This window comes from Ovis aries, chromosome 18, assembly GCF_016772045.2.
Source record: "Ovis aries strain OAR_USU_Benz2616 breed Rambouillet chromosome 18, ARS-UI_Ramb_v3.0, whole genome shotgun sequence".
Classification (NCBI taxonomy): Eukaryota; Metazoa; Chordata; class Mammalia; order Artiodactyla; family Bovidae; genus Ovis; species Ovis aries.
The window spans coordinates 62163122-62186859 of record NC_056071.1 but is presented as its reverse complement, the minus strand read 5'-3'; the positions used below and the strand labels follow the sequence as shown (position 1 = coordinate 62186859).

Below are 23738 nucleotides of genomic sequence, written 5' to 3'. Positions count from 1 at the left end.
TGGGCATGCACAGACCGGGTCTGAGGGTCTCCTCCGTGACCCCACCCTGGCCCCAGGGCTCTGAGGTACGCAGGTGATCTTGAGCCACAGGGCAGTCTGTGCCCACAGGCCCCCGGGGAGGCTTGGGGTGGGCCTTCCCCTCACAGCGCCTCCCCCCCCCCCCCGCCCCGCCCCCACAGGTGGTCTGGAGGAAGCTAGGAGATGCCGCCAGCTCCAAGCCCTCCATCCGGCAGCATCTCTCTGGGAACCAGTTCAAAGGGCCTTTGTAGGGCCGCTCCCCTGCGGACGTGGACTTGGCCCTGGTGCCGAGCCGCCGGCTCCTCTCTCCGTGGTGAACTGTACATAGGACGCTGCCTGTCGCGGCCCCCTCCCGCCTCTCAGACACCAGCACAGCGGGGAGACGGTTCCCCAGCAGAGCGGCCTGGACAGCTTCCTTCCTGCTCCGGGGCCCGGCGTTGGGCTCCACTGGTGAGAGGCTGAGGAGTGCTGAGATGCCCAGCCCCAGCAGAGGGGCACCCCTGGCTGCCGCCTGCCTGGGACAGTGGCTGCCAGCTGCCAGACCGCCCCATGGGGCTCCGCTTCTGAGCCGCCGGCTGGGGCCTGAACGCCGGCTCTCCGAGCAGAGTCCCTGGCTCTCAGATGAGGGGCGCTCTGCCGTGGCCCCTCCTCGGGCTCCCAGGCCTGGCGCCTCCCTGATGCCAGCTGATGCCAGCCACTGCTTGTTTTTAGATTCCACACCCCCACCCTTGGCCACACACCCTCTGCCATGTTCCGTCGCCTTGTGCCAGGTGGTGCCCCATCTTTCTGGGTCCCTCATGCCCAGGGGTGCGAGGCACTTCCGGGTCTGTGCTCCACACGACGGGCCGGGCCTGTCTCTGCACGGGTGGCACCAGGCCGCGGCTGGGCCTCTGCTCAGGAATGGTGCCCCCGCGCCCGGCCCCCTCCTGGGTGACTGTGCGCGGAGCTGCATGGCTTCAGGTGAAGGGGTTCTGCTCTCCTTGTGAGGGGCCCCCCTGGGCTCTGGCTTTCATTTTCCTGTGTGACCTTCAGCAAGTCACTCAGCATCTCTGCGCCCCTGGTGGGGAAAAAAGGACGCAGAGGATCAGGGCCAGCAGCTCAGGCACAGCGCAGGGACCAGTGGGGACCCTCCTGCTGGAGGGGTGGCTGGCGGGGGGGAGGTGTTGCGAGGGAGTCCCGCTGCCTTGCCCCCCTCTCAGTGGGTGGCCACCTCCACTTCTGAGCTTCAGTGTCCTCTCCTGTCGAGGCTGCAGCCTAAGGCCCTCCTTGCAGGGCTCTGGGGATCAAATAAGACCTTCGGTGTAAAATGGCCATGTATAAAACTGTAAAGCGAGACATGTAAATGTTAAAATTTATGTGGGAGGGGAGTGAGGCCCAGAGGCCTCGGTTTCCAGTTCCTCCAGCACTGCTGACCCCTGTGCCTCGGCGGTACCGAGAGCTCAGGAGGTCCGAGAGGCTGTCTTGGCCTTGTCCAGGCTCAAGTGCGGGGCGGGGACCAGGCGAAGGGACGGGCGAGGCTGCCCTGGGTCTCCCCGCCCCCCCGCCCCCCCCCGGCGCGGACTCAAGAGCCGTCCCCACTGCCTGTCTGCCGTCGGCACCCTTGGGTGGACAGTCCCTGGGGAGAGGCCTACATCTGGGGAGTGCCGAGTGGGCGCTGCTGATGGCGTCAGGTGTGGTCCTGATGCCCCGGGTCATACAGAAAGCTGTGGGCGCCCTGGGAGGAGCTGGGCCTTAGGCCAAGTGGTGAGCTCCCAGTCTCTAGGGGTGTGCACTTGGAGCTGGGTGATTCCTACCCAGGTGGGCAGCGAGCTGGAGGGCAGAGGCTCCCCCCCGCTCCCCAGGTCCTGGGTCTCCTGGGTGGGAGTCACAGCTGAGGACCCTGTGTGTCACGCTTGGGTCAGGTTGGCTTGGCCACCAATGAAAATAAGCAATAAGTCAGGGGTCCTGGTACCCACTGGTCTCCTGCAAACTGACCTGGGGAATGGGCCTCAAAGGGACCTTTCCCCGGTGGAGGGAGGTGGCCCTGCCCCCTAATGCTGCGATGGCGTCCAGGGGGCGGGGCAGGCGTTTCCAGCTGGTGCTGAGGCCTCCCTCCTGCCGCCTGCCTGTGTCCGGAGCCAGCGCTGCCTGGGAACGGCTTTCTAGAACAGCTGTACCTGGGATACCATCTCATTCACAGAAACTGTTGGAAAGCCTGCAGCGCCTCTGCCCGGTCTGTGCCAGGCCGGGGACTGTGGCTGCAGCAGGAACCCACTGCTGGGAGGATCCCGGGGACCAGGTCAGGGGAGTTCCAGCTCTGCTGCTAAGCAGGGAGTGTGCACAGGGTGACCGTGGTGCCCCTCCTCCCGTGCGGAGCCTTAGCTCTGAAGCTCGAGGGTGGGGGTGTCGCTGAACCTGGTGTCCTTTCTTGAAGGTCCGTTTCAGATACTCTTTGCTGCCGGAGCCCCATGGGACCCCTGTGCTGTGGCTTTCATCCCTACTGTGATGGATGTCACCCTTCCAGCCTCATCCCAGGTGGCCAGGCCCATCCTGGAATCGGAATCCACTGAGCACATTTTTATCCAAAAGTTATTAGCCACACATCAGTGTTTGAAAGAGAAAAGTGACCTTTCATTTTTTTTTTCTTTCTTGAAAACTTGAGAGGAAACCATGCATACTACTGACTTTTTTTTTTTTTTTTAAAGAAACAAAGGAAATGCATGACTGCAGAGCGGTAGAGGTGTATATTTTTCATAACGTGGGGGAAGTATTTGTGCTGCTCTCTGGGAACGGGCGCGTGCCTGGCTCCCGTCCCTGGGCCAGCAGCCACGCTCTGTCTTCCGTGGGACGTGATGGCTGGAGCACGGGCCGACCCCACCCCAGCTCCGGGCAGCGCCGGTAGCCCTGGACTCCTGTGCCCGTTTCTACCTTCTATTGAACCACTTTGATTTGGGGAGAGAAAAAGAAATAGGACTTTTTGATAGTGTGGTAAAAACACTGATTTGAACTATTTTAGTAAAAGGAGTTAACAGAGAAGATTGTGATAGTGTATACTTTGCGCTAGATAAATAAAGGCTGGTTGCAAGCCTCCGTGCACAGTGCTCATTTGTCTCTGGCGATGGGGCCCCTCTCAGCGGAGGCGGATGGTGGGGCTGATGCCTGCTGCCCCAGGGCCTCCAGTCACAGGCCAGCGGGGGAAAGGGCTTCCGATCTAAACCGGGGTCTGACCCAGGGACCTGTCTATGGAGGGAGACGGACAGGCCCAGACCAGCATCACATTCAACTACTTCCTCCCGAGAAAGCCTGTGCGGGCGCCTGACGTGGGAGGCGGGCCCCCGAAGGCCCTCCTGGGCCATCTGCTGGGGGCCATTCCTCCATGCCCTGCTCCTGTACCCCCAGGAAGACCCACTTCTGGGCTGCAAACCCCAGGAACCCCACCCCCACCCCGCCCCTTCTGCCCATAACAAACGAAAGGGGCCATTTCAGAACTGATTTTATTTGGGTAACTGACTGAAGGAGTCTCGTTTGTAACCAAGATGGAATTCACAGTATGTTGTTACATTCACACTTAAAAAATATATCTCTATGTATAGGAATTTGCAAATTGATGTAAACATACATTACTTCCAAGAACATCTCTCCCCTTCTCCCTGGAGGAAAAAGAATAGAGCCATCCAAGCAAGGCAACCCCTTCCGAGTAACTTCAACACAAAGGGTGTGGGTCCTCTAAATGAAACAGCCGTTCATCTGCCTGGGTGCCATGGCGGGAACACCGTGAATGACAGCAATGACAAGAGCTTGACTTCAGAGGGAACTGGACTACTGAGAACTGAGTTTCCAGAAGGAAACGCGCTCCTCACTGAAGCTGCGCGTTGGACCAGCATGGCTGGTGAACATTCTCTCCAGTGTGAAGCAACCCAGTGCAGGGCCCGAGGACGCGGCTGAGACCAGAGAGGTGGCATCGTCACAGCCGTCACTGGCCCAGGAGGGCCTTCGGCCTGGGCCCCCCCGAGGGCCGCTGTGTCCACTCTCCAGGTGCGCAGGAGCACCCTGATTTCATCTCCGGGGTCCTATCCACTTCTTCCCATACTGCAACTGTCCAGATTATTCGAGGTACCCTGCTGCTTACCCACTTAAACTACTTTTCAAGTTGATTAGAAAAACTTTTAAAAAAACAACAAAGGAAAAGAGAGGCGTCAAAGGTTATCTCATCCAGGCTGCCCGCCCCAGCCCCCCGACAGGAGGCATGCCGGGTGGGGGGATGGGCGGGGGCACAGGGGGCTGTCCCCCCGGGGGCACTGCCGGGGGTGGGTAGCTGGCCGGTGGCAGGCCCAGGCCTGGGGGCGGGTGCGGCGGGACTGCGTGGGTGGGGGGCAGGCGAGGGGGCGGGGGTGGGAAGTTGGGGTTGTAGGTGGGCGGGGGCGGGGGGTAGCCAGGAGTTGGGGGAGGGATGGCAGGCGGCGGGAAGGAGGTGGGGGGCGGGGGCACAGGCGGCGGGGGCGGGTTGGGTGGGTAGACATGGGGGTGGTAGGGCAAGTGGGCCGGCGGGCCGTAGGCGGGGGGCAGCGCCCCATAGGAGGGGCCCTCGGTCTTCATCATGGACTGCAGGCTCTGGTAGCCCTCCCCGGACATGTAGGAGCTGCTGGTGGACATCCCCGTCATGTAGCTGGAGGGCGGCGGCGGCGGCGGCCGGTGCGGTAGCGGCGGTGGCTGGTGCACGGGCGCCGGGTGGGCCGGAGGAGGGATCTGGACCTTGGGGAGGTCACTGGCTTCCACGGGGCCTGGTGGCTCGGCCTCACTCAAGGCGGCTGCGAGGGGTGGCTTCCGATCTGTGGAGGGGAGACGGGTTACGGGCCGGCCCAGGCCGCTGCCTCCCCAGCAGGGTGGGGTGTGGAGGTGGGGGACACCGCCCCCTCAGGGCTCCACACGCAGCCCAGTCACCCCTGGGGCTCCGGGCCCTGTCGCAGCGCCGTGGGCCACCTTCCCAAGGAGCAGCACGCAGCCTGTGTGGCCGGACAGCATGGCGTCCTGACGCTGTCAGCTCGTTTTCCGCCACAGGCTCTCCTCCTCGCCTCCCTTGGTCCAGAGCGCACGACACGGGCGTCCCTGGGCAGGAAGCCCCTTCCACCCCAGCCCCCCATCTAGCACAAACACATGCTGGGCCCCTTCTTTCTGCCCATCTCTGACCCCAGAGAAAGGCGAGCCCAGGTCGGGACCAGACCAAACCACTGTCTGCTGAGAGATGGTCACGCTGGTGACTGGGCGTTAACAAAACGTGGGCCAGTCTCTGACCGCCGCCCCCCACTCCCCACCGCGACAGGTCTGACCGGTGCCCTGTCCCAGCTCCCTGGGCCCCCAGAGGCTCAGAGGTCTCTGGAGCACCTCTCACCCTTCAGCAAACACACACCAATTTCCGCCTTCTCTAGCAAAACACTTCACTTTCCAAAATGATGCCACAGGTAAAGACGTGAAGTTCTTTACAACTTCCCGCCTCTATCTCTAGTGATGTCGCGGAAGCATCCTAGTTGACTGGGTGCCTGTGAAACACGTTCCATTCTTTCTTCTCCACATGACTCCACATACAACTGCTTCCTCTTCAAAGTATACTGAGAAGAGACGCTGCCAACAGAAGGCAGACGCCAGAGCCGGAGCCTGAGGTCTACTGCACTCCTGCCCAGATCGGGACAATGTTCCTAACTTGGCAGGACTGTTGTTTTCCTAAATCTAATTCTAAATTCATTTCTCCTGGGTAGTTTACCATCTCTGGATGCAAGAGATCAGAGAATATTCAGATATGCTTAGAATTCACAACATCCTCACTTATCTGGCTATAAAAACAATTTTCTGAGAGGAGCTGCAGCCTGCCTGGGCGCTGGTTGCAGAGGGGCCAATGGGGCCACTGCCAGCAGGGCTGGGGCAGGAGGAACAGGTGATGAGGAGGCAGCAGGGGCCACTGCCAGCAGGGCTGCCGCTTCTGAAGCCACAGGAGGAGGAAGATGGGCGGGGGACGACGGACACGGACGTGGAGGGGCAGAAGCCTTGGATGTAGACATTATGCAGCTTTTTGGAATCACATGTAGGCCAGAAAAATGACACCTCTGACGGGCAGAGGGAGATTCCAGGTCAGTGGAAACAGCCATGGGTTACTTCTCTGGGATGTTCAAGCTGGAGTGCAGACTCATCCGAACCCCTTCTGGTCCAGCCCCCTGCCTCATGCCCCTTACCCTCCTTTCCAGATGCACCCACACCACCCCGGCCCACACCCCCACCACTAGCACTGTTCATGACAGGAGCTCCATCTCAGACGTCTCCCCGCGGGGGCCCTCTGATTTTAGCTTGGGGTCTGATGGGAGGCTCCAGGGCACAGACCCTCAAAAACGAGACAGGACAGAAGACTTCCAGTATTTTTTAGGCCTGAGGATTGGGACTGCCCTTGGTGTAAATCCGTGAATTTTTCAGAGGGGAAGTTGTTTCCACTGTGAAAAGTGTATCTGGCTGCAACAAGAATATATCCAGAGGGGGGAAAGTGGGGAGGGGGCTGCATGGTGTGGAGTCAGGGTAAGAGTGGGAGAATGAGGTTAGGGGAGGGGGGCTGGGAGCTGGAGAGGGTGCAGACTGACTGGGAGACCCCGTGGGTCATCAGAACACATCTCTCCCGGTCAGTCTGCACCCTCCCCAACTCCCAGCCGCCTCGACCCCCTTTGTGTTCCTGGGGCTTCCCTGGTGGCACAGACAGTAAAATCTGCCTGCAATGCAGGAGACCCTGGATCAATCCCCTGGGTCGGGAAGATCCCCTGGAGGAGGAGATGGCAACCCACTCCAGTATTCCTGCCTGGAGAGTTCCATGGACGGAGGAGCTTGGCACCACAGAGTCGCAAAAAGTCGGACAACACTGAGTGAGTATCCACATTTAGGTCATTAATGTCTTTTTAAATTTCTGAAATTCTAGAAGTGTTCCCCAAGACTTCCAAAATCTGTCCTTCAAAAAGGCAGAGAGAAAAGCTGGTCTTCCCAGAGACCAGCAGCACTTACCTGGAGGCGGATGGGCTGGAGGCAATGGAGGGTGAGTGGGCTCGATTTTGGGAATTTTAGGTGGTGGTGGTTCTAAAAAGCAAAAATAGATTTAAAAAGCTATTCTTCATGTAGAATAAACATGTCACAGAGAGAGAGAGAGAGAGAGAGAAGGAAGAGAAAAATGTACCGTTAAGGAATTTTTTTTGGAAAAGGCAGATATGAAGGCTTTAAGGGAAGCTAAGGACAGACTGGCTAAACCATCCTTTTAAAGGAACAAAAAGGAAATCAAACAAACACATCCCCCTGTACCCCCCGCCTCCGCCCTTCCAACGCCCCACACCTCTCACCACCTCCCCGCCCAAAACAAACATGGCCAGCCCGTTTTCCGAATCTGCCCAGTTTTCTCCTGACCACCTAAGACAAGCCCTCCAATGACCTGAGAGAAGTGGAGTGAATCTCAGGTGCCAAGTGGTATCCATCGGGGTCCACCCTAACACAGAGAACACAAAGAAAGGCCCCGAGTGTGCACAGGAGCAACTCTCGCTGTGTAATTCTTGCTCAGGCACATCCGAGTTTATTTTCTCTCAAAAATATTTACTCCCAGTTATCAGCACATTAACTGGACGCTGGACGTGAGCAGACGTAACAGCAAAGCGGTCGGGACCACTTGGGGCAGGGCACACGGCCCACCCTTCGTGGTGGGGCGGCTGCATGGAACTGACACCCCCAGTGACCACTTGGCTAAGTGGCCAAGACAGGCTGCACTGCGTCCAGTATCTTCCGGTCATGAGGAGAGTGTATGTATACAACCAAAAGAGCACCCCATCTTCTTGTTTGTATTTTTGGTTCTTTCTTCCTGAAACTTGCTCTATTCTAGCTTGTACACCGCTCTGCTCTGGAGTTGCTCAACATTCCTGGCTTCCTCCATCTCAGACACAGGCTGACTTCAAGGTCCAGGACCTACCCTCTTTACCCTCTTCCTGAGAGATCCCCCTGACCCCATTCCTCTGTCTCCGTGCTGTGAGCGCTGCCAGGAAACTTTCTGAACCGAATGAACTCAGACCATGCCATCTCCTGCTCACACACCTCCAGCAGCGCCCAGCGTCTGCAGTACCCACCCTCCACCAGGTGGGCACAGTCCCTGCTTCCATCCCACCTTCAGTCTAGCAGAAGCTATTCCCCTTTAACCCACAATCCAGTAACACTCCTTTCTCTAGTTTTCTCCTAAATTCTCAATTCCACTGATCACTTTTCATCCACCTAAAGACTCCACCTTGCCAGCCCCAGCTGACTGGCATCAGTCCTCCTCCGAGGCCCACCGGGCTGGTCTCTGCCTCTCACGGGGTGGCACCGGCTCAGCGGATTGTACACCCACGTGAAATAGAGCACAGCCCCCTCTTCTGTGTCTCACACTTGCTGCCTACCCATCTGGAGCTTAAAAAAAAAGATCTCCCCTGTACTGAACTCATCATATTTCCCCAAAGATCCTGAGAAAAATGTAGCTTTACTGTAACGTGAAGGTCTCACAACAGTTCAATAAGTAATTCCCAGGGCTCCTACCCTGGAACCAAGCAACAGAGAAAACAGAGAATCAGAGATACACCCGGTCTGCGCCTGCACGGGGGTCAACACCACCCAGCCGGCTGAGTCGGAGGCAAAGTGCCTCTCATTGTCTCCTCTGTGATCATCCAGGCTTCCCTCACCCTGTGGTTTCCAGCACAGAAACAAGTTAACCAACTCTGGGCTCCACAAATATGGGCCATATAGGTGTTGCAAAAAAGCCTGGCCCTGTAAGCAGCAGGTGGCACCCTGGCCCGTGGCTCCCCTCCTTTCTACCTGTACGCTGCTGCTTGATGCTCAGCCGGGGGCCTTCACTCTGTTGACTGCAGTGGGCTTAACTAACCTTCAAAAATAAATGCTGCTGCAGCAGTTCGCCTACATCCCTATTTTGATATACAGTCGGCCCCTTGCATCTGCAGACAGGGAGGGCGGACTATGAAACTCGAGCATCTGGGAGTCTGGTATCCAAGGCGGGTCCCAGAGGCCGCCCCCTGCCGCTGATACCAAGGAATGACTGTGTGTTGCTGAGCACATTTTCACTGCCGCTCCTGTTTTTCTTTGTACTGACACTTTCTGTTAGAGTACAATCCAAAAACACACAGTCAGGGAATACACAGAGAGGACAATGCAGGTAGGGTAAAGTTTCTGATGGGCTCCAACATTAAATTTTAAGGTCAATCTAAATCTGAAAGGAAATGATTTTTTGATTAAGAATCTACAGTTTTGATAAACAACACATAAAACTAAAACAGGAAACACAAGAACAGCAAATTACCTGCTGCTTTGTTCTCTTCTTTGGGAGAAACAACCTGTTACAAAAGAAAATACACAGTGGTTAACCAAGACTCTGAAAAGTAATCATCAGAAAAACCGATTCAGGCACTGCAGAATCACAGGCAGAACACGGCCTCAGACCAAAACTAACTTTGGCTTGAACCTGCAGAGCAAACCAAGGCACCTGACAGATCCTTTCTGCCTCCCTCCTCTTTCCCTTTCAAACTGGACAGAAGGACTAGCTCTTCTGCGCAGCCCTGAGCCCTCCTCGAGCTGTCGGCACCGTGGTGAGCGGGGCCTGCTGCCCTGCCACTGTCCTGCAGGTCTTCCCCCTACCGCGGGTAGGGGCCTTTAAAGATACCCCGCGTCACTGACAGACCAGGGAGACGCCTACCCCAGCAGTGCGCGGACGCGCAAATGACCCCTGGCAGGTTCTGGGGCCCTGGCACAGCAATAGCAGTAGCTGGAGGACAGAGCTGCCCTGGCTCTGAGGCCTCCCTTCCCACCACACCAGCGGTCCAGCTGCCCACGGACATGCAAATGGTGAGGTTGCAGTTCCGGGCGATCCCTCAGCAAGGGGAATATGTGCAGTGTGTGTGTGTGTTGGGGGGGTGGTGGAGGTGGTGGGGGGGTTGCGTGGGGAGCTGGCCGCCCCACGCTGAGCCGGGGCACTCACCACGGCTCGCTTCGCCTGCCGGGGGGGACTAGGCTGCGGGGATGGTTTCTTGGGTGGCTGGGTGGGCGGCGGCGGCGGCTGCTGGGCCGGCTGCTGTGAGTCCTTCTGCGGCGGCTGGGGCGGCTCGGGGCCTGGAGGCGGCTGTGACGGTGGCACTGGTGGCACTTGCGGTGTAGGCTGGAGAGATGGGGGCTGCTGCAGCTGGTGGGGGGTGTGATGAGGCATCTGTTGTTTCCCTTGTGAGTACAGATCCAGGATTTGGTGGCAGATGTCTAAACGAGAGGCAACAACTGTGTTCCTCACAAGGTTTTAAAATCCCCCCATGTCCCTTGCAGCTGTGATGCCCCTCCCTACAAGGACCATTATGCCGGGTCGTATCTGTATTAATAAATCACCCATCTCTGGTGTGTGCAGCACTGGTGTGCATTTTCAGTTCACCAAAACAATGTGCTTGGATGGAATGAACACTCTATATTAGAGAATTTAATTAAAGAATAGTTTGTGTGTACCTACTGGGGAAAATCCATTCTCGGGACTCAAGGCTCCCAGGGAAGAATGATCAGCCTGCAGAAAGCTCAGCAAGCCCCGTACCTTCCAAAACATCCACAGGGACGTCTTGCACGAACTGCTCCCACCATCTCCTGTACATGGGTTTGGAGGTCCATTCCTGTATTTCAAATTTGCACAAACGTCCTGCAAGATACATCACTGCCACTGCTATGATCTCTGGTTCCCACTGTAGTGACAAGGTCGTGCAGAGACTAGTTCAACAAGAAAAAGAGGTGACTTGACTTGGATGAGCAAACTCTTATGCTGTATCCAAATGTCTGTTTGCTTATAATCCCCTATACATGATCAAATACAGTATCATCAATAAGCAAGATTTTAGCCTTCTAAATGTACTGAAATGAGCTACTTAACTACAGCTACTAACCTGTCTGTTCCTTAAAGAGGCAGAAGAATTCCAGCACATTCAGAAACTGCTATGCCGTGAAATACAGGTGAAATTGCTTAAGTTCTTAAGTGGCTGGAATCCTGGTGCTGACCCTTCTCCTCACGTGAGGCAACGCTACTTGTGGGCATTTTGTTCCCCATACAGTACCTCATTAGATCTCTGGGCTACAAGAACATCAAGGCTCTAGAACCATCACAAAAAGTATAAAACTAGAGACACATACTCTGCAACTTTTGCAAAATCAAATGGGTTTAAGTATTTACTTGTCAAAATTCTCTGGTATATTATGTTGGACTTCTGTTTCAAGCTGGTGCTAAGGCTTCAGCATCCTGTACCACCATGATTTAACAGGTTACCCCTCTGCTGGGAAGCAGATGACCTGGATTTTATTTAACCCCAGCTCTGCTGTGTACTGGGCCCTAAAGCTGGGGCAAGTCAGTTTCCCCACTACAAAATAAGGGGTTTGGGTTAGATGACACACGAAGTCCCTGCCTGTTTGAAAACACCATGAACATGTGTACCTGTCATTGACGAATGTCCATGCCATTTGAACCAATTTTTGGATTTTGTTTTTGTCACCTAGAGGTGGGAAAGAGAAGGCAAATTAGTAGCAATAGAAAGAAAACAATAAACAAGAGGCAACGAGTACTTGTTTAGAGTCTACCATGCGCTCAGCAGCAGTGCTAACATGCAGCAAAGAGCAGCTGCAGGGGAGCCAAGGGCAGGGGAGCCGAGGACAGACGAGCAGGCCCAGGGCCCACCTCTGTGCTCCTTCCGCATGGCCCACACTGAACCACCATTTATGGGAAACCTGATCTGAGGCTGATTTTATTAGGCTATTTAAAAAATTCTGACTCATTTTCCTGCCTCAAATCACTTGGCAACTGGATGACAGAGTCTGTTTATACATAAAAGGAAATAGCATTAGCAGCTATAATATGAATTGTCTGGCATGGGTACTTCACACACTGAACTTTCTGCTTTTCTCTCTTGAGAAGTGTAATCTTGAGTGTCATCAAATTATTATACAGATGATTTCAGAATGAAGAGGTTCTCTTCATAACGTTTTTTCTTCTCACCTTTGAGTTGTTTTGCATACTTGAGTAGGAATTGGTACGGATGTTCTACCTGTAAATCAAACTTTATGGTCTGCAGTAAGATTCTCTCCAGAACCATTACTTCTTCCTAAAAATGAAATAACAAATGCTGGGGTAGTAATTTCAATCACAGGTCTGAAACAGCATTTAAAAAGTGAGCTTTCCTTTTATTCTCTTGCCCAAGTTCTATTTTAGAAACTATTTTTCATTCCCTTTCTCCTCTCTCCCACTCAGGCCTTTAACACGCTCAGGAGATGATATAATTCTCAAAAGAACTACAAGTAGGAAAACAAAACAATCAGAGTTAATTTTCAAAACTATTGGAAACAAACATTCTCAGAAATGTTATTACTTTCAATACACATGAGCCCTCTTTACAAAACAGATCTTTACTTTCCAGATACATTAATAAAACTTGGTTTCCTTCCAAACCTCCATTAAAAAATGCAATCTTTCAGGCATTTACACTGAAAATTTTAAGCAAGAAAGATTATAACAGTGGCAGCTTCATGGATACCTGGACAGTGAATTGTACCAGCTAAAAGTGTGTGTGTGAATGAGGCACATCATTACTGTGTTTTAATCTTTCACCTTCTTGAAACAGGCTTTCCCAATGTCATTTATTGAATAAATCATCATTTTCTCTTATCAAACTACATCCTAAGCTACCTACACATATACACATGTGTGCGCACGTCCCATCTTTTTTTTGTTCACTGATCTGTTTGTCTATTTCTGTACCAGGACCAAAGCGATTAAACATTTGGAAGGGACAGTTCAATTATTACTTCTCTTTTAAAAAACGTTTCTTGTTTTTGCACGTTCCCCCTAACACCTGCATTTTAATATCATTTTATTTGGTACTGTTCTAGAAAAAATGAAGGCCACTATGTTCTGAGTGGGAACTCACTGATTTATAGAATGGACCTTTTAATTACACTGTATCTTCCTATCAAAAATTTGTTAATGAAAATCTTCTTTCTAGTCCTTTCATAGTTCTAAAGTCTCCCAGCACCAACATGGTTTCCATAAATTTCTTTAAAGGTTTACTCCTGGATATATTATTTTACTGCTGTTATTGTAAATGGGATCTCTTTTGATTATACTTCCTAACTAGTTAATAAACAAGAACTTCTTGAATTCAACTGCTGTACAGCCTGACCGAGCACTTACATTAAGACAGTTTCACTTGATTGTAAAATACTATCAATATGCTCTGTGTGGCAAGAACAGTCAGAATCACTTGTTTGAGCTGAAGAAGAGAGGGTTTTCGAGAGACTGACAGTCTCATCGTTAACAGTTACATAAATCTGTTACTCTGGGAAGAGAAGCCATGTAGATAACTGGTTTTAGGTTCAAGTATGGTATCAGTTCACAGGATGCAGAGGATTCTATTACGAGTTATACCAGATGGCAGGGCAGGCAGGGTGAATGTGCTTCCACCCAAGTTTCCCAAGTGTTCTCTCAGGAAAGTTTTTTCAAGTCTTAACACTTTCATACAGTACAAAAAAAAAAAAAAAAAAAATCCCACCGTCACTGTCTCCTCCACCCCAACCCCTCAGTATTTTTGCCAACACGTTTCCCAGAAGCGTCACAGTGTCTTCTAAATTTGGGAACCCTCTTTAACAAGTGTCCAGACTGTAGCCCATACAGTATAGTGTTACGAGACAGCTCAAGGCCTGGCCTCCCTTTGTGTTTCAGATACTCAATTAAAGGGATAATTACAGGTCTGGGTGCCAACATCATCCCTCAGGGAACTTTCCCTTGGCCCCATACTACTTGTCTGGAGCACCTGCCTAGGTTCCCAGATGGAAAGCCCTCACCACACCTTTTAATAACCTTTCACACCATTTATCACAACTCATAAGCAGGTCACTGGCTATCTGAATATTTGACTATAAAATTTATCCCACCACTCGACTGTAAAATCCATGCGAGCAAAGGCCACGCCTGTTTTGCTGCCTGTGAGTGTTAGTCGCTCAGTCATGACCGACTCTTTGTGACCCCACTGACTGAAGCCCACCAGGCTACTCTGTCCATGGGATTTTCCAGGCAAGGATATGGAGTGGGTTGCCATTTCCTTCTCCAGGGGATCTTCCCGACCCAGGGATCGAACCCAGGTCTCCTGCACTGCAGGCAGATTCTTTACTGATGGAGCTATGAGGGAAGCCCTACTGCTACCTAGGTCTAGTGATTAACACAGAGCCTGGAACAAGTATTTGTTGAGTACGTGAGATATTAACATAACAGGGAGAAATCACATAGTTTGGGCAAAGTTTACTGGGACACGATTCAGGACCTTGTTTTTCTTACGTGCTCACACGGCCTCCCTCCAATCCGCCCTCCTCTCCTCTCCTCTCCATCGAGACAGCACCTGTCACCGTGTCCCCACCGCTCCCAGACCCAGGTTCTTTCCTTTGGCCCTGACACCCAGTCAGGCGTAGGGAGACTACATGTGAGAAAGCAGTGTGGGCTACAAAGCCCCTCTACCCCCGTGGGTCAAGCTGGCCTGCCTTAAAAGCTTGACGAGCACGGCCACGGCTCCACTAGCTGGCTTCTGGGTACTGAGCCTCGCTGCTCCTGGTCAGGGTCTCAGGTTCCTGATGTGTTGGTACAGGGGGTTAAGGTTGAAAGGAGAAGAGGACTCCTCCAAAGGCACCTTGGACAACACATACCCGCGGCTGCAGCTTCCAGATCTTTCTGACTCCTCCTGAGTAACCATGGCTCGTTAGCCACAGGGTCCTTCTGCCCCTGCGACCAGACCTGACTAAAGCACAATCCATTTCTACAGAAGTCTCTGTGCTCCGTGAAAATCAAAAACCTATGGCGTCAGAAATATCCAGTGCTACATTACTTTCATAAAATACATTTTTGACCCTTGTTAGTTATGAATTTCTCATAGGTTCCCATTTTTATAAACAGGTGAACGGATTTATAAATAAGTTCAAGGGACAGGGTTACCCACACTAACAATACTCACAAAGGACCACCATTTATCGTAACCACAGAATGTGCAAAAGCATTCTGGCCTCTGTCACCTCCTTGAAGCGAGAAGGAAAACTAACAGACACGTGTTTTATACACACACACAGATTCTGTGGGGCGGAGGGAGGGTGACTGCCACGGGAAGAAACACCAGCTGACTAGGAGAAACACGGCCATGGGTGCGCCGAACATCTCTGTCTGGTCAGCTTTGCATCTTTGTGATTCTCAGTTTCTTCCCAAAATCTCAGTCTGTCATTTAGTCAAGTATCTGTTGAACGTCTACTCTGTCCAGCCAGGAAGGAACACTAGGCACCAGGCAGAACAGACAGGGTCTGAGCTCTCACAGACTACGACTGAGAAAAGGAAGACTCTCTGCATGACGACCTGGTTAGAAAGTCTATGTCATTATGGGCTGTGGCAAATGTCATAGAGGATAACTCCCATCAGAGCCCTCAGGACCGTAACGGGAGACCCTGGCATGAACAGAAGAGGGAAAGCTCCTACCGACCCCTGAAAGTGCTCTTTTTAGAACAGAACAAAAAGATGTGTACAATTATTTTGCCACCATTTCCTGACAGCAGCAGGTGTTGTGGGGAAGGGACAAGATGGATAGTCTGTTAACCTGGGTGTCTGCAAGTGTTCGCGCCTTCCACCATTCTTAGGAAGCAAAAGACACAGAGCACGCACATACAGCACCTGCACTTCTGTCCGCCCAGAAGCCGCTCGAGATGAACCCGAGAAGCCAAACTGCTTCTGGGCCTAAGAGTGCCAACGGCCACGAGAGAACTTTGCTCCTACTGGCTCTATGTGCTGCTGCTCCCGAAGGGCTCAGAAGCCGACAAAGCACATCAGTAGCTACCACCCAAGTGAAGGGTACGTTATCCCCACTCCTTACTCACGGAAGCAAGGAAGAGCATCCTCTGTATAAAGGCCTCTTAGGGATTCCAGGGACTGGCAGACACTGGGGCCACAGCCACTGCCAACGCAAGGAACTCTGCCACAGTGCTGCTCTGAGGAATCAAGATCCGAGCACAGGAAGCTATGATTCTTACCTTTGGGTCATCTCCAAACTGGCCAAACTGCACATCATTTAATAAACTCCGTGCTGTTTTGATGATATCTTTACATTTTTTTGGTGTTTCTTCTACTTTCCCAGCCAGAAAGAGACAACAAGCTCCTGTTACCTAAAAGGAAGACAAAAGCTCTTGATCTCACTATCAGGGCTCACCCAGAAACAGAAAGATTTGGGGCCTTCACAACAACCGGGGCGCCTCCCTTCCTGTCTTGCTCTTCTTATTCATAAACACTAGGGCACTCTAAAAGCTTGAAGCAAACTCCACATACAAACATTCCACACTGTGACCTCTAATTCGGCTTCACAAATTATTTTAAATATAGTTTTCTGAATAAAGTGCCAAGTACATCATGTAAACAGAAAAAGTCACCGAAACAAGCTTTCTTTTGATCCTGTGCTCTTAGAGACACCGCCTCCCTGCCCAGTAGCCTTGCTTCAGAGAGCGTCCACCCCGTGCCACGGCCCGCGCTCTCCTTCCTCCCTCCTGCTGCCTGACTCCGGGCCAGCTCCTCTCACGGCGGCCTCCTCACTGCTCTGTCTCCAGCTTCCCTCTGCCTGCTTGCTCTTCTGTGTGCCCCTCCATTCACAGAATCCTGACCACATGTTACACGGCAGTCAGGCACCGTGCTGGAGTACAGAGCGGATCCTGACACGGTCTCTCCTCTGAGAATACCACAAACTAGTGAGGAAGAGACGCGTGCAAAACTGAGGAAATCTCAGCAAAAGGAAGAAGCCCCAGCAGACTAACTTCCTGCTATGTCTAATTCTGTCTTCTTCATAAAACCCTCCCATCGCATCAGTTCCCTGGTCTGGAATTCAAGGCCCACGGTAGTCTAGCTCAGACTACTTTTCCACCCAGAGTCCCATCATGTCCTTCCTGCCCACGGGACTCCTGGCTGGCTGCACGCCTCCCCCAGAGCTTGGCTCAGGCTGGTTTCCAGTGGACGACTGCTCTATCTCAGCACAGCAAGGTCCCACTAACTGCCAAGGCTTAACTCAGGCTGGCATCTCCTCCCTGGCATGTCCCCCCATTCCTCCATGATGCAGTTAACCACCTCCCCCACCCCACCCCTCGGAGCACTAGCCTTCTCCTATGCCTCTCCCACGGCATCGCTCTCTACGTGTGCTTTGTGTTCATCAGACCAGCTGTCCTGGACCGGAAACTACTGGAGGTGGAATCTCCCACAGGACAGGTTTAAAAAGTAACTGAAGACTCACTGACATGGAACAAAGAACTCCTATGCCATCTTGGCCTTTGCTGGGTCTCAACCGTCAGGCCAATCTTATCTTGGGAAAAGTAACAAGGACGTAAAGTACACTAAGTACAACACAATTATGGTTCATATTGACCTAAATAAAAAAGTCAAAAAATATTGGGGAAAAACAAAGTTTGAACTTGATTTTGTTTATATATAGTACGTACCATACAAAAATGAATACTTCCTGGAAAATGTAATAAAAAGAGAGGCTACAATCTGTCCACTGAACTATGTAGAAATAATAACATGATACAGAATTATAATATAATTAAAATACTTACATATCTTGGAAACTGCTTGAAGGAATGGAACATATAGAACCGATGAAAATAAATTATTCCAGTTGCCAGGGTGTCATAGTGTCTGTTGTTCTGGTTAAGGACTTTGGCCAAGAGTTATGTCTTCATTAAATGCAGAAAAACAATAAAAGCCAACAACAACAAAAGAAGTGGGAAAGCAAATATCATCAGTGACAAAGCAGGTGAATGGGTGTCTCAAGGTGTCAGGATTCTGGTGCAAGCTGCAGTCTGCGCTTTAATAAGGTGTGTGTGCTGTGTGCTGCTGTGTCCAACGCTTTGCGACCCCATGGACTGCGAGGTTTCTCTGTCCATGGGGTTTTCCAGGCAAGAATACCGGAGTGGGTTGCCATGCCCTCCTCCAGGGGACCTTCCCGACCCAGGGACTGGCCCTGCATCTTCCGCATGGGCAGGTGGATTCTTTACCACTGAGCCACCTAGGAAGCTTTAATAAGGCAGGGCTTCACTATCCTTAGATATATTTAATCTGTGATCAGTGGGTGCTACTTTCCATCCTGGTGGTCACAAGCTCAGTGGCTAAGTCTACGCACTTAAGTGGTAAAAAGTAGAAAACCCCAAAGGAGCCAGGCAAATCTGAAGTAGCATTTAAGTAAGAAAGATATTTAAAAGCTGTTTTGGTCAGGGATGTTACTCTTTCATCTATAATGCCTAATTTAATTCTTGGTGGTGGTGGTGGGGAGCCCATCTGTTGTAGATTCCAGAAACAGGATACAGTCCCAAACGTGTGCCCACATCAAAGATGAATCGCGCCCCTTCTCGGCGGTACCGGGCCTCAGTGGCCGGATCAAGTCCTTCTAGCTGTGACGGTGTATGAGCCAAGTCTTTTTTATCCCAGTACCAACATGGTTTTGTGTGGTCCAGGTTTGCTGAGGTTACTGAAGGGCTTGAATTTTCTTTATTCTCCTTCATTTATTGAAGTAGACGTGTTCTTTCCAAAAGACTTTCGGAAAAATGTTAGAATCCTGAGAAAAAGAGAAGTAGTAATGTTGGAAAGGGATACCTCACATTAAACAATCTCCATCATTATAAATAATCTACAATTATAGATTTGTACTTGATAAAAAAAATTTCCAATAGAAGACACACTACTGATTGGCATTTAGAAGACCAGGCTCATCTCCAAACACAGTTTAACACTTAAGTGACCCGTAGTATGATAAATCCCGTATTTCACAGCTTAAAAGGAAGAGCATTTGTCTCATTTCTTTCTGCCTTTCTTCATTAGACCTAGCTCCCTCATGCTGGTCTACATTCTGTTCTTCGGTAAAACCCAGGTCTGTCCTAACCCAAAAGACTTATGCTCCAAAATTATCCATTTCTTCCATCTAGCATCCAATCAAAATTTCCCTTTTTTAGTTTACTTGATTCCATGTAGGTACTTCCACTTGGAAAAGCCACCATACTGGATGAATTAACATCTGAACACGCCACTGAACAGAGCAATGTGGATCAAAGGGGTATAGTGATCTCGGGTGAGAGGGTGAAGGGAGGTGGTCTACAAGGGAGAGAAGTGCCTTTAAATTTTTCTTGCTTTCTCATCCTCTTCTCTTTCATTCAGAATGAAGAAATTCTCTAAAACCTCTAAGCTGAGAAAAGAAAACAATAAATAAGGATTCTCACCTAGAGATTATTGTAATATATAAATTATTTGTAAACTGGATCAGGAAACAGGAATTTTCATACAGGGCAGAGAAAAGGTTCTAAGGAGGCAGCTAGAACCAGATTGGTCTGGTTCAGCAAGAAAATAGCATCCAGGTAGCCAGGTTCTGGGCCAGGGGCTTCAGTTAATCTGGAAACCTAACTTCTGGTCGGAAAAGCGACGGGGCGGACCGGCTCCTTGCACCTGCGAGCTCTAAAGAGAATGTGGTCTTCCTTCAACAGGAAGAATGAAGTACTACCTGGAGGCAAGTAATCTTGAACTAATTTACGCTCTGTGTGACTGAACTGGGCAATGGATGGGAGCCAGGGGAGACTGGTTTACTAAAGCCTCAGTATATATGAAGAGCTCATAATCAGATGCTTAGCAAAAATCAAGAGCTGGTTTTTTCTTAATCTTTGATCTCATTTATGTATGTGTGTGTACCTATCTATGTTTCCTTTGCATTGAAAAACTTGATCTTCAGTTGTACCATTTATATATTTGCTTTATCTTATACCCAGAAAATGCTATATATCGGATGTCGTACTGAGATATCATTTCTCACCCATCAGATTGGCAAAAAGCCCAAAAGTTTGACAATATATTCTGCTGGCAAGGCCAGAGAAACGCAAGTAATCTCATATGCTGCTGGTGGGGGTACAGAATGGAACAACTCTCACAGAGTGGAATCTGGCGATATGTAACAACATTGCAGCAGCATTTGCTCTTGGATTTAGCAGTTCCACTTCCAAGTATCTACTGGGACAATATCATCACAGACTGGAGACAAAGGTGCACAAGGTCATTCAAAGTATTGTTTGTAACAGCAAAAACTGTACACAGTGCGAATGCCCGCCATTAGGGCAGCAGCTGAGTAAGATGGTCCATTAACACAAACGGCGCGCCATGCAGCTGTTATGACTGAGAAAGACCTTTAACTATGGGTGTGGAGAAATTTCCAGGATCAGCATACATGGTTACAAACATTAGTATGTATCTATGTAAGAAAAGAGGGAAAGGAAAAATAGATATCTTTACTAAAAAAAAAAAACTAATAAAAAACCTGGTTACCAATAAGGAATGGGAGAACAGAATGTAAAGAACTGGGATGGGAATGAGATTTCTCTGAGTACATCCTTTTATATGGCTTTCACTTAAAAACAACTTTTTATTTAAAAATAATTTTACATTTATAGAAGAGTTGTAAAGACAGCTGTAAAGACGAATTTCGTATATCCTAAACCAGCTTCCCTTAAAAAAATCAATTTTGGAAACTTACTAACTACACTATATAGCCTTGATTTGGATTTTGAATTTTTCCAAAAACCTCTTTTCCGTTCCAGGATGCTACACTGCATTCAGGGGCTCACATTTCCTTAGTATCTTTTTACATGTTTCTCTTTCCTTGTTTATCTTGACCCTCCTAGTTTTGAAGAGTACTAGAAGATAATACCTGTCTTGGTTTAGGTCTGTCTGACACTTCCCTATTAAGACTGGAGCTCTGAGGAAGAATGTCCTACAGCGCCCCTCTCATCGCACCACGGGAGGCGACAGTGACTGCAGGATGGCTGGCTTTTCTGCTGCTTCACTGTGCTCACTGCTGACGACGGCGGCTGCCAGTTTCTCACAGTGAGAAATAGTGACTTACTATTTCTCACTTTCTATCTTCTGTTCTTTAAAAGGGAGCCCCAAGGTCCAGGCCACACTCTAGGGCAAGGGAAATCAAGCGCCGCTGCCTGAGGGCTTGTCAGTATGAACAGCTACGTCTTTGGGTGGGGGGCGGGGTGGGGGTAGTATTTTGCGATGCAAAACAGTATGCAAAGTACCTGTTTCTCCTACAAGTATCAGCTATTAATTTTAGCATTCCTCTGAGGATCTTGTCTGCAACCATTACTGTGGTGTTTTAGTGGCGATCTTCTATTTCTTTCCTTCCTTCAACATCACTTGGAGTTCTTTTATAAGAAAGATTTGTTCCTTCTCCCTCATTTATTTATTTGATCATTTATTTAAACAAGGATGGGCTCATCAATACTTATCTTATTCTTTGAGTTATAATCCCGCCACTACCATTATTTGCTGCTCCCACTGGTCCAGTTTACAGCCACTGGAAAACAGCTCTTTCAGGCTAGCTCCTGAGTCCTAAAGTCAAAGTTACAAAAGGACTCAGAAGCCAGCCTTAAGGGCATTATAGCATACAAAAAGAAAAGTAAACCCATTTTCAGTGTATAGCTTATGAATTTTCACAACATGAACATGTCTGTGTAGCACTATCCAGTCGGTGAGTAGAATACCACCAAAACCCCAGCGTTCTCGTTCCTCTCCTAACCACCACTTCTGGAAAGATAACCACCATCCTGACTCCTATTTCCATCCGACAGTCTTTCCTGTTTCTAAAGGATGTGGAATGAGATACTATCACTCTCTCACAACTGGCTTCTTTCGCTCAATATTATGTTTGCAAGGCTCGTCCTTGTTGCATTCTCATTACTATACAGCAGGGGTTTTCAGCCTGGGATGAATTCGCCCCCAGGGCACGTGCTTTGGCATGTGCATGTGGCAATATTTTGGTGGTCCTAACTGGGGGGCTGCTGCTGGCATCCAGTGGCTAGAGGTCATGAATATAGCTGAACATTTTTTTTAATGCACAGAAGAATCTCTCACAACAAGGGATTAACTGCGCTGAAGCTGAGACGTTCTGCTGCGAAAAGGTCAGTTTTCATTCCAATCCCAAAGAAAGGCAATGCCAAAGAATGCTCAAACTACCACACAATTGCACTCATCTCACACGCTAGTAAAGTAACGCTCGAAATTCTCCAAGCCAGACTTCAGCAATACGTGAACTGTGAACTTCCAGATGTTCAAGCTGGTTTTAGAAAAGGCAGAGGAACCAGAGATCAAATTGCCAACATCTGCTGGATCATGGAAAAAACAAGAGAGTTCCAGAAAAACATCTACTTCTGCTTTATTGACTGTGCCAAAGCCTTTGACTGTGTGGATCACAATAAACTGTGGAAAATTCTGAAAGAGATGGGAATACCAGACCACCTGACCTGCCTCTTGAGAAATTTGTATGCAGGTCAGGAAGCAACAGTTAGAACTGGACATGGAACAAGACTGGTTCCAAATAGGAACAGGAGTACGTCAAGGCTGTATATTGTCACCCTGCTTATTTAACTTATACGCATAATACATCATGAGAAATGCTGGGCTGGAGGAAACACAAACTAGAATCAAGATTGGTGGGAGAAATATCAATAACCTCAGATATGCAGATGACACCACCCTTATGGCAGAAAGTGAAGAGGAGCTAAAAGCCTCTTGATGAAAGTGAAAGAGGAGAGTGAAAAAGTTGGCTTAAAGTTCAACATTCAGAAAATGAAGATCATGGCATCCGGTCCCATCACTTCATGGGAAATAGATGGGGAAACAGTGTCAGACTTTATTTTGGGGGGCTCCAAAATCACTGCAGATGGGGACTGCAGCCATGAAATTAAAAGATGCTTACTCCTTGGAAGGAAAGTTATGACCAACCTAGATAGCGTATTGAAAAGCACAGACATTACTTTGCCAACAAAGGCCCGTCTAGTCAAGGCTATGGTTTTTCCAGTGGTCATGTATGGATGTGAGAGTTGGACTGTGAAGAAAGCTGAGCGCCAAAGAATTGATGCTCTTGAACTGTGGTGTTGGAGAAGACTCTTGAGAGTCCCTTGGACTGCAAGGAGATCCAAGAAGTCCATCCTAAAAGAGATCAGTCCTGGGTGTTCTTTGGAAGGATGCTAAAGCTGAAAATCCAATACTTTGGCCACCTCATGCGAAGAGTTGACTCACTGGAAAAGACTCAGATGCTGGGAGGGATTGGGGGCAGGAGGAGAAGGGGACGACAGAGGATGAGATGGCTGGATGGCATCACCGACTTGACGGACATGAGTCTGAGTGAACTCTGGGAGTTGGTGATGGACAGGGAGGCCTGGTGTGCTGCGATTCATGGGGTCGCAAGAGTCGGACACAACTGGGTGACTGAACTGAACTGATTGTGGATGAACACTTGAGATGTCTCTGGTTTTCAATTATTAATAAGAGTAATAAACATTCGTGTACGTTCTTGTAGAGCAGAGGGAAACTGGCCAGTTGCCTGAGGGAACAAACAGCTCGGCATATCTGTAATTTATTCACAGTACACTAATTGGGAGTCTTTAAAACATATTAACATAACAGTTCTCCATGTTCATTCAAATATTTTCCCCATATTCATTCAAATATCTCTCTATATATTTATTCAAGTGTTTTCTGCACATTTACTATGAGCCAGGCCTCAATGACAGGACAGGAAACAGGAGAGGCACGCTCTCAACCCCACCAGATGCTTATATTCTAGGCAGACACAAAGAGA

The 23738-nt window shown here is 49.9% G+C and overlaps 2 protein-coding genes across 3 annotated transcripts in view; one reads left to right on the top strand and one right to left on the bottom strand.

Moving 5' to 3' along the window:
* Window positions 1–3087, top strand: part of CCDC85C (coiled-coil domain containing 85C) — a 78811-nt gene extending 75724 nt beyond the window's left edge. Inside the window, exon 6 of the mRNA XM_027957384.2 lies at window positions 180–3087. Coding sequence (XP_027813185.2) covers window positions 180–269 — 90 coding nt within the window. The 3' untranslated portion in view covers window positions 270–3087. The remainder of the gene's footprint in view (window positions 1–179) is intronic.
* Window positions 3088–3473: 386 nt separating this feature from the next.
* The window catches only part of CCNK (cyclin K), a 29593-nt gene continuing 9328 nt past the window's right edge, over window positions 3474–23738 (bottom strand). Inside the window, exons 2-12 of one of the 2 annotated variants that reach the window (XM_027957382.3) lie at window positions 18422–18671; window positions 17674–17755; window positions 16111–16242; window positions 12056–12161; window positions 11498–11555; window positions 10613–10782; window positions 10022–10293; window positions 9347–9380; window positions 7448–7501; window positions 7030–7101; window positions 3474–4826 (exon numbers count right to left, since the gene is read on the bottom strand). In XM_027957382.3, coding sequence (XP_027813183.2) covers window positions 4201–4826; window positions 7030–7101; window positions 7448–7501; window positions 9347–9380; window positions 10022–10293; window positions 10613–10782; window positions 11498–11555; window positions 12056–12161; window positions 16111–16242; window positions 17674–17755; window positions 18422–18618 — 1803 coding nt within the window. In that variant the 5' untranslated portion in view covers window positions 18619–18671 and the 3' untranslated portion in view covers window positions 3474–4200. The remainder of the gene's footprint in view (window positions 4827–7029; window positions 7102–7447; window positions 7502–9346; window positions 9381–10021; window positions 10294–10612; window positions 10783–11497; window positions 11556–12055; window positions 12162–16110; window positions 16243–17673; window positions 17756–18421; window positions 18672–23738) is intronic. The other variant, XM_027957383.3, reaches the window with a different exon arrangement.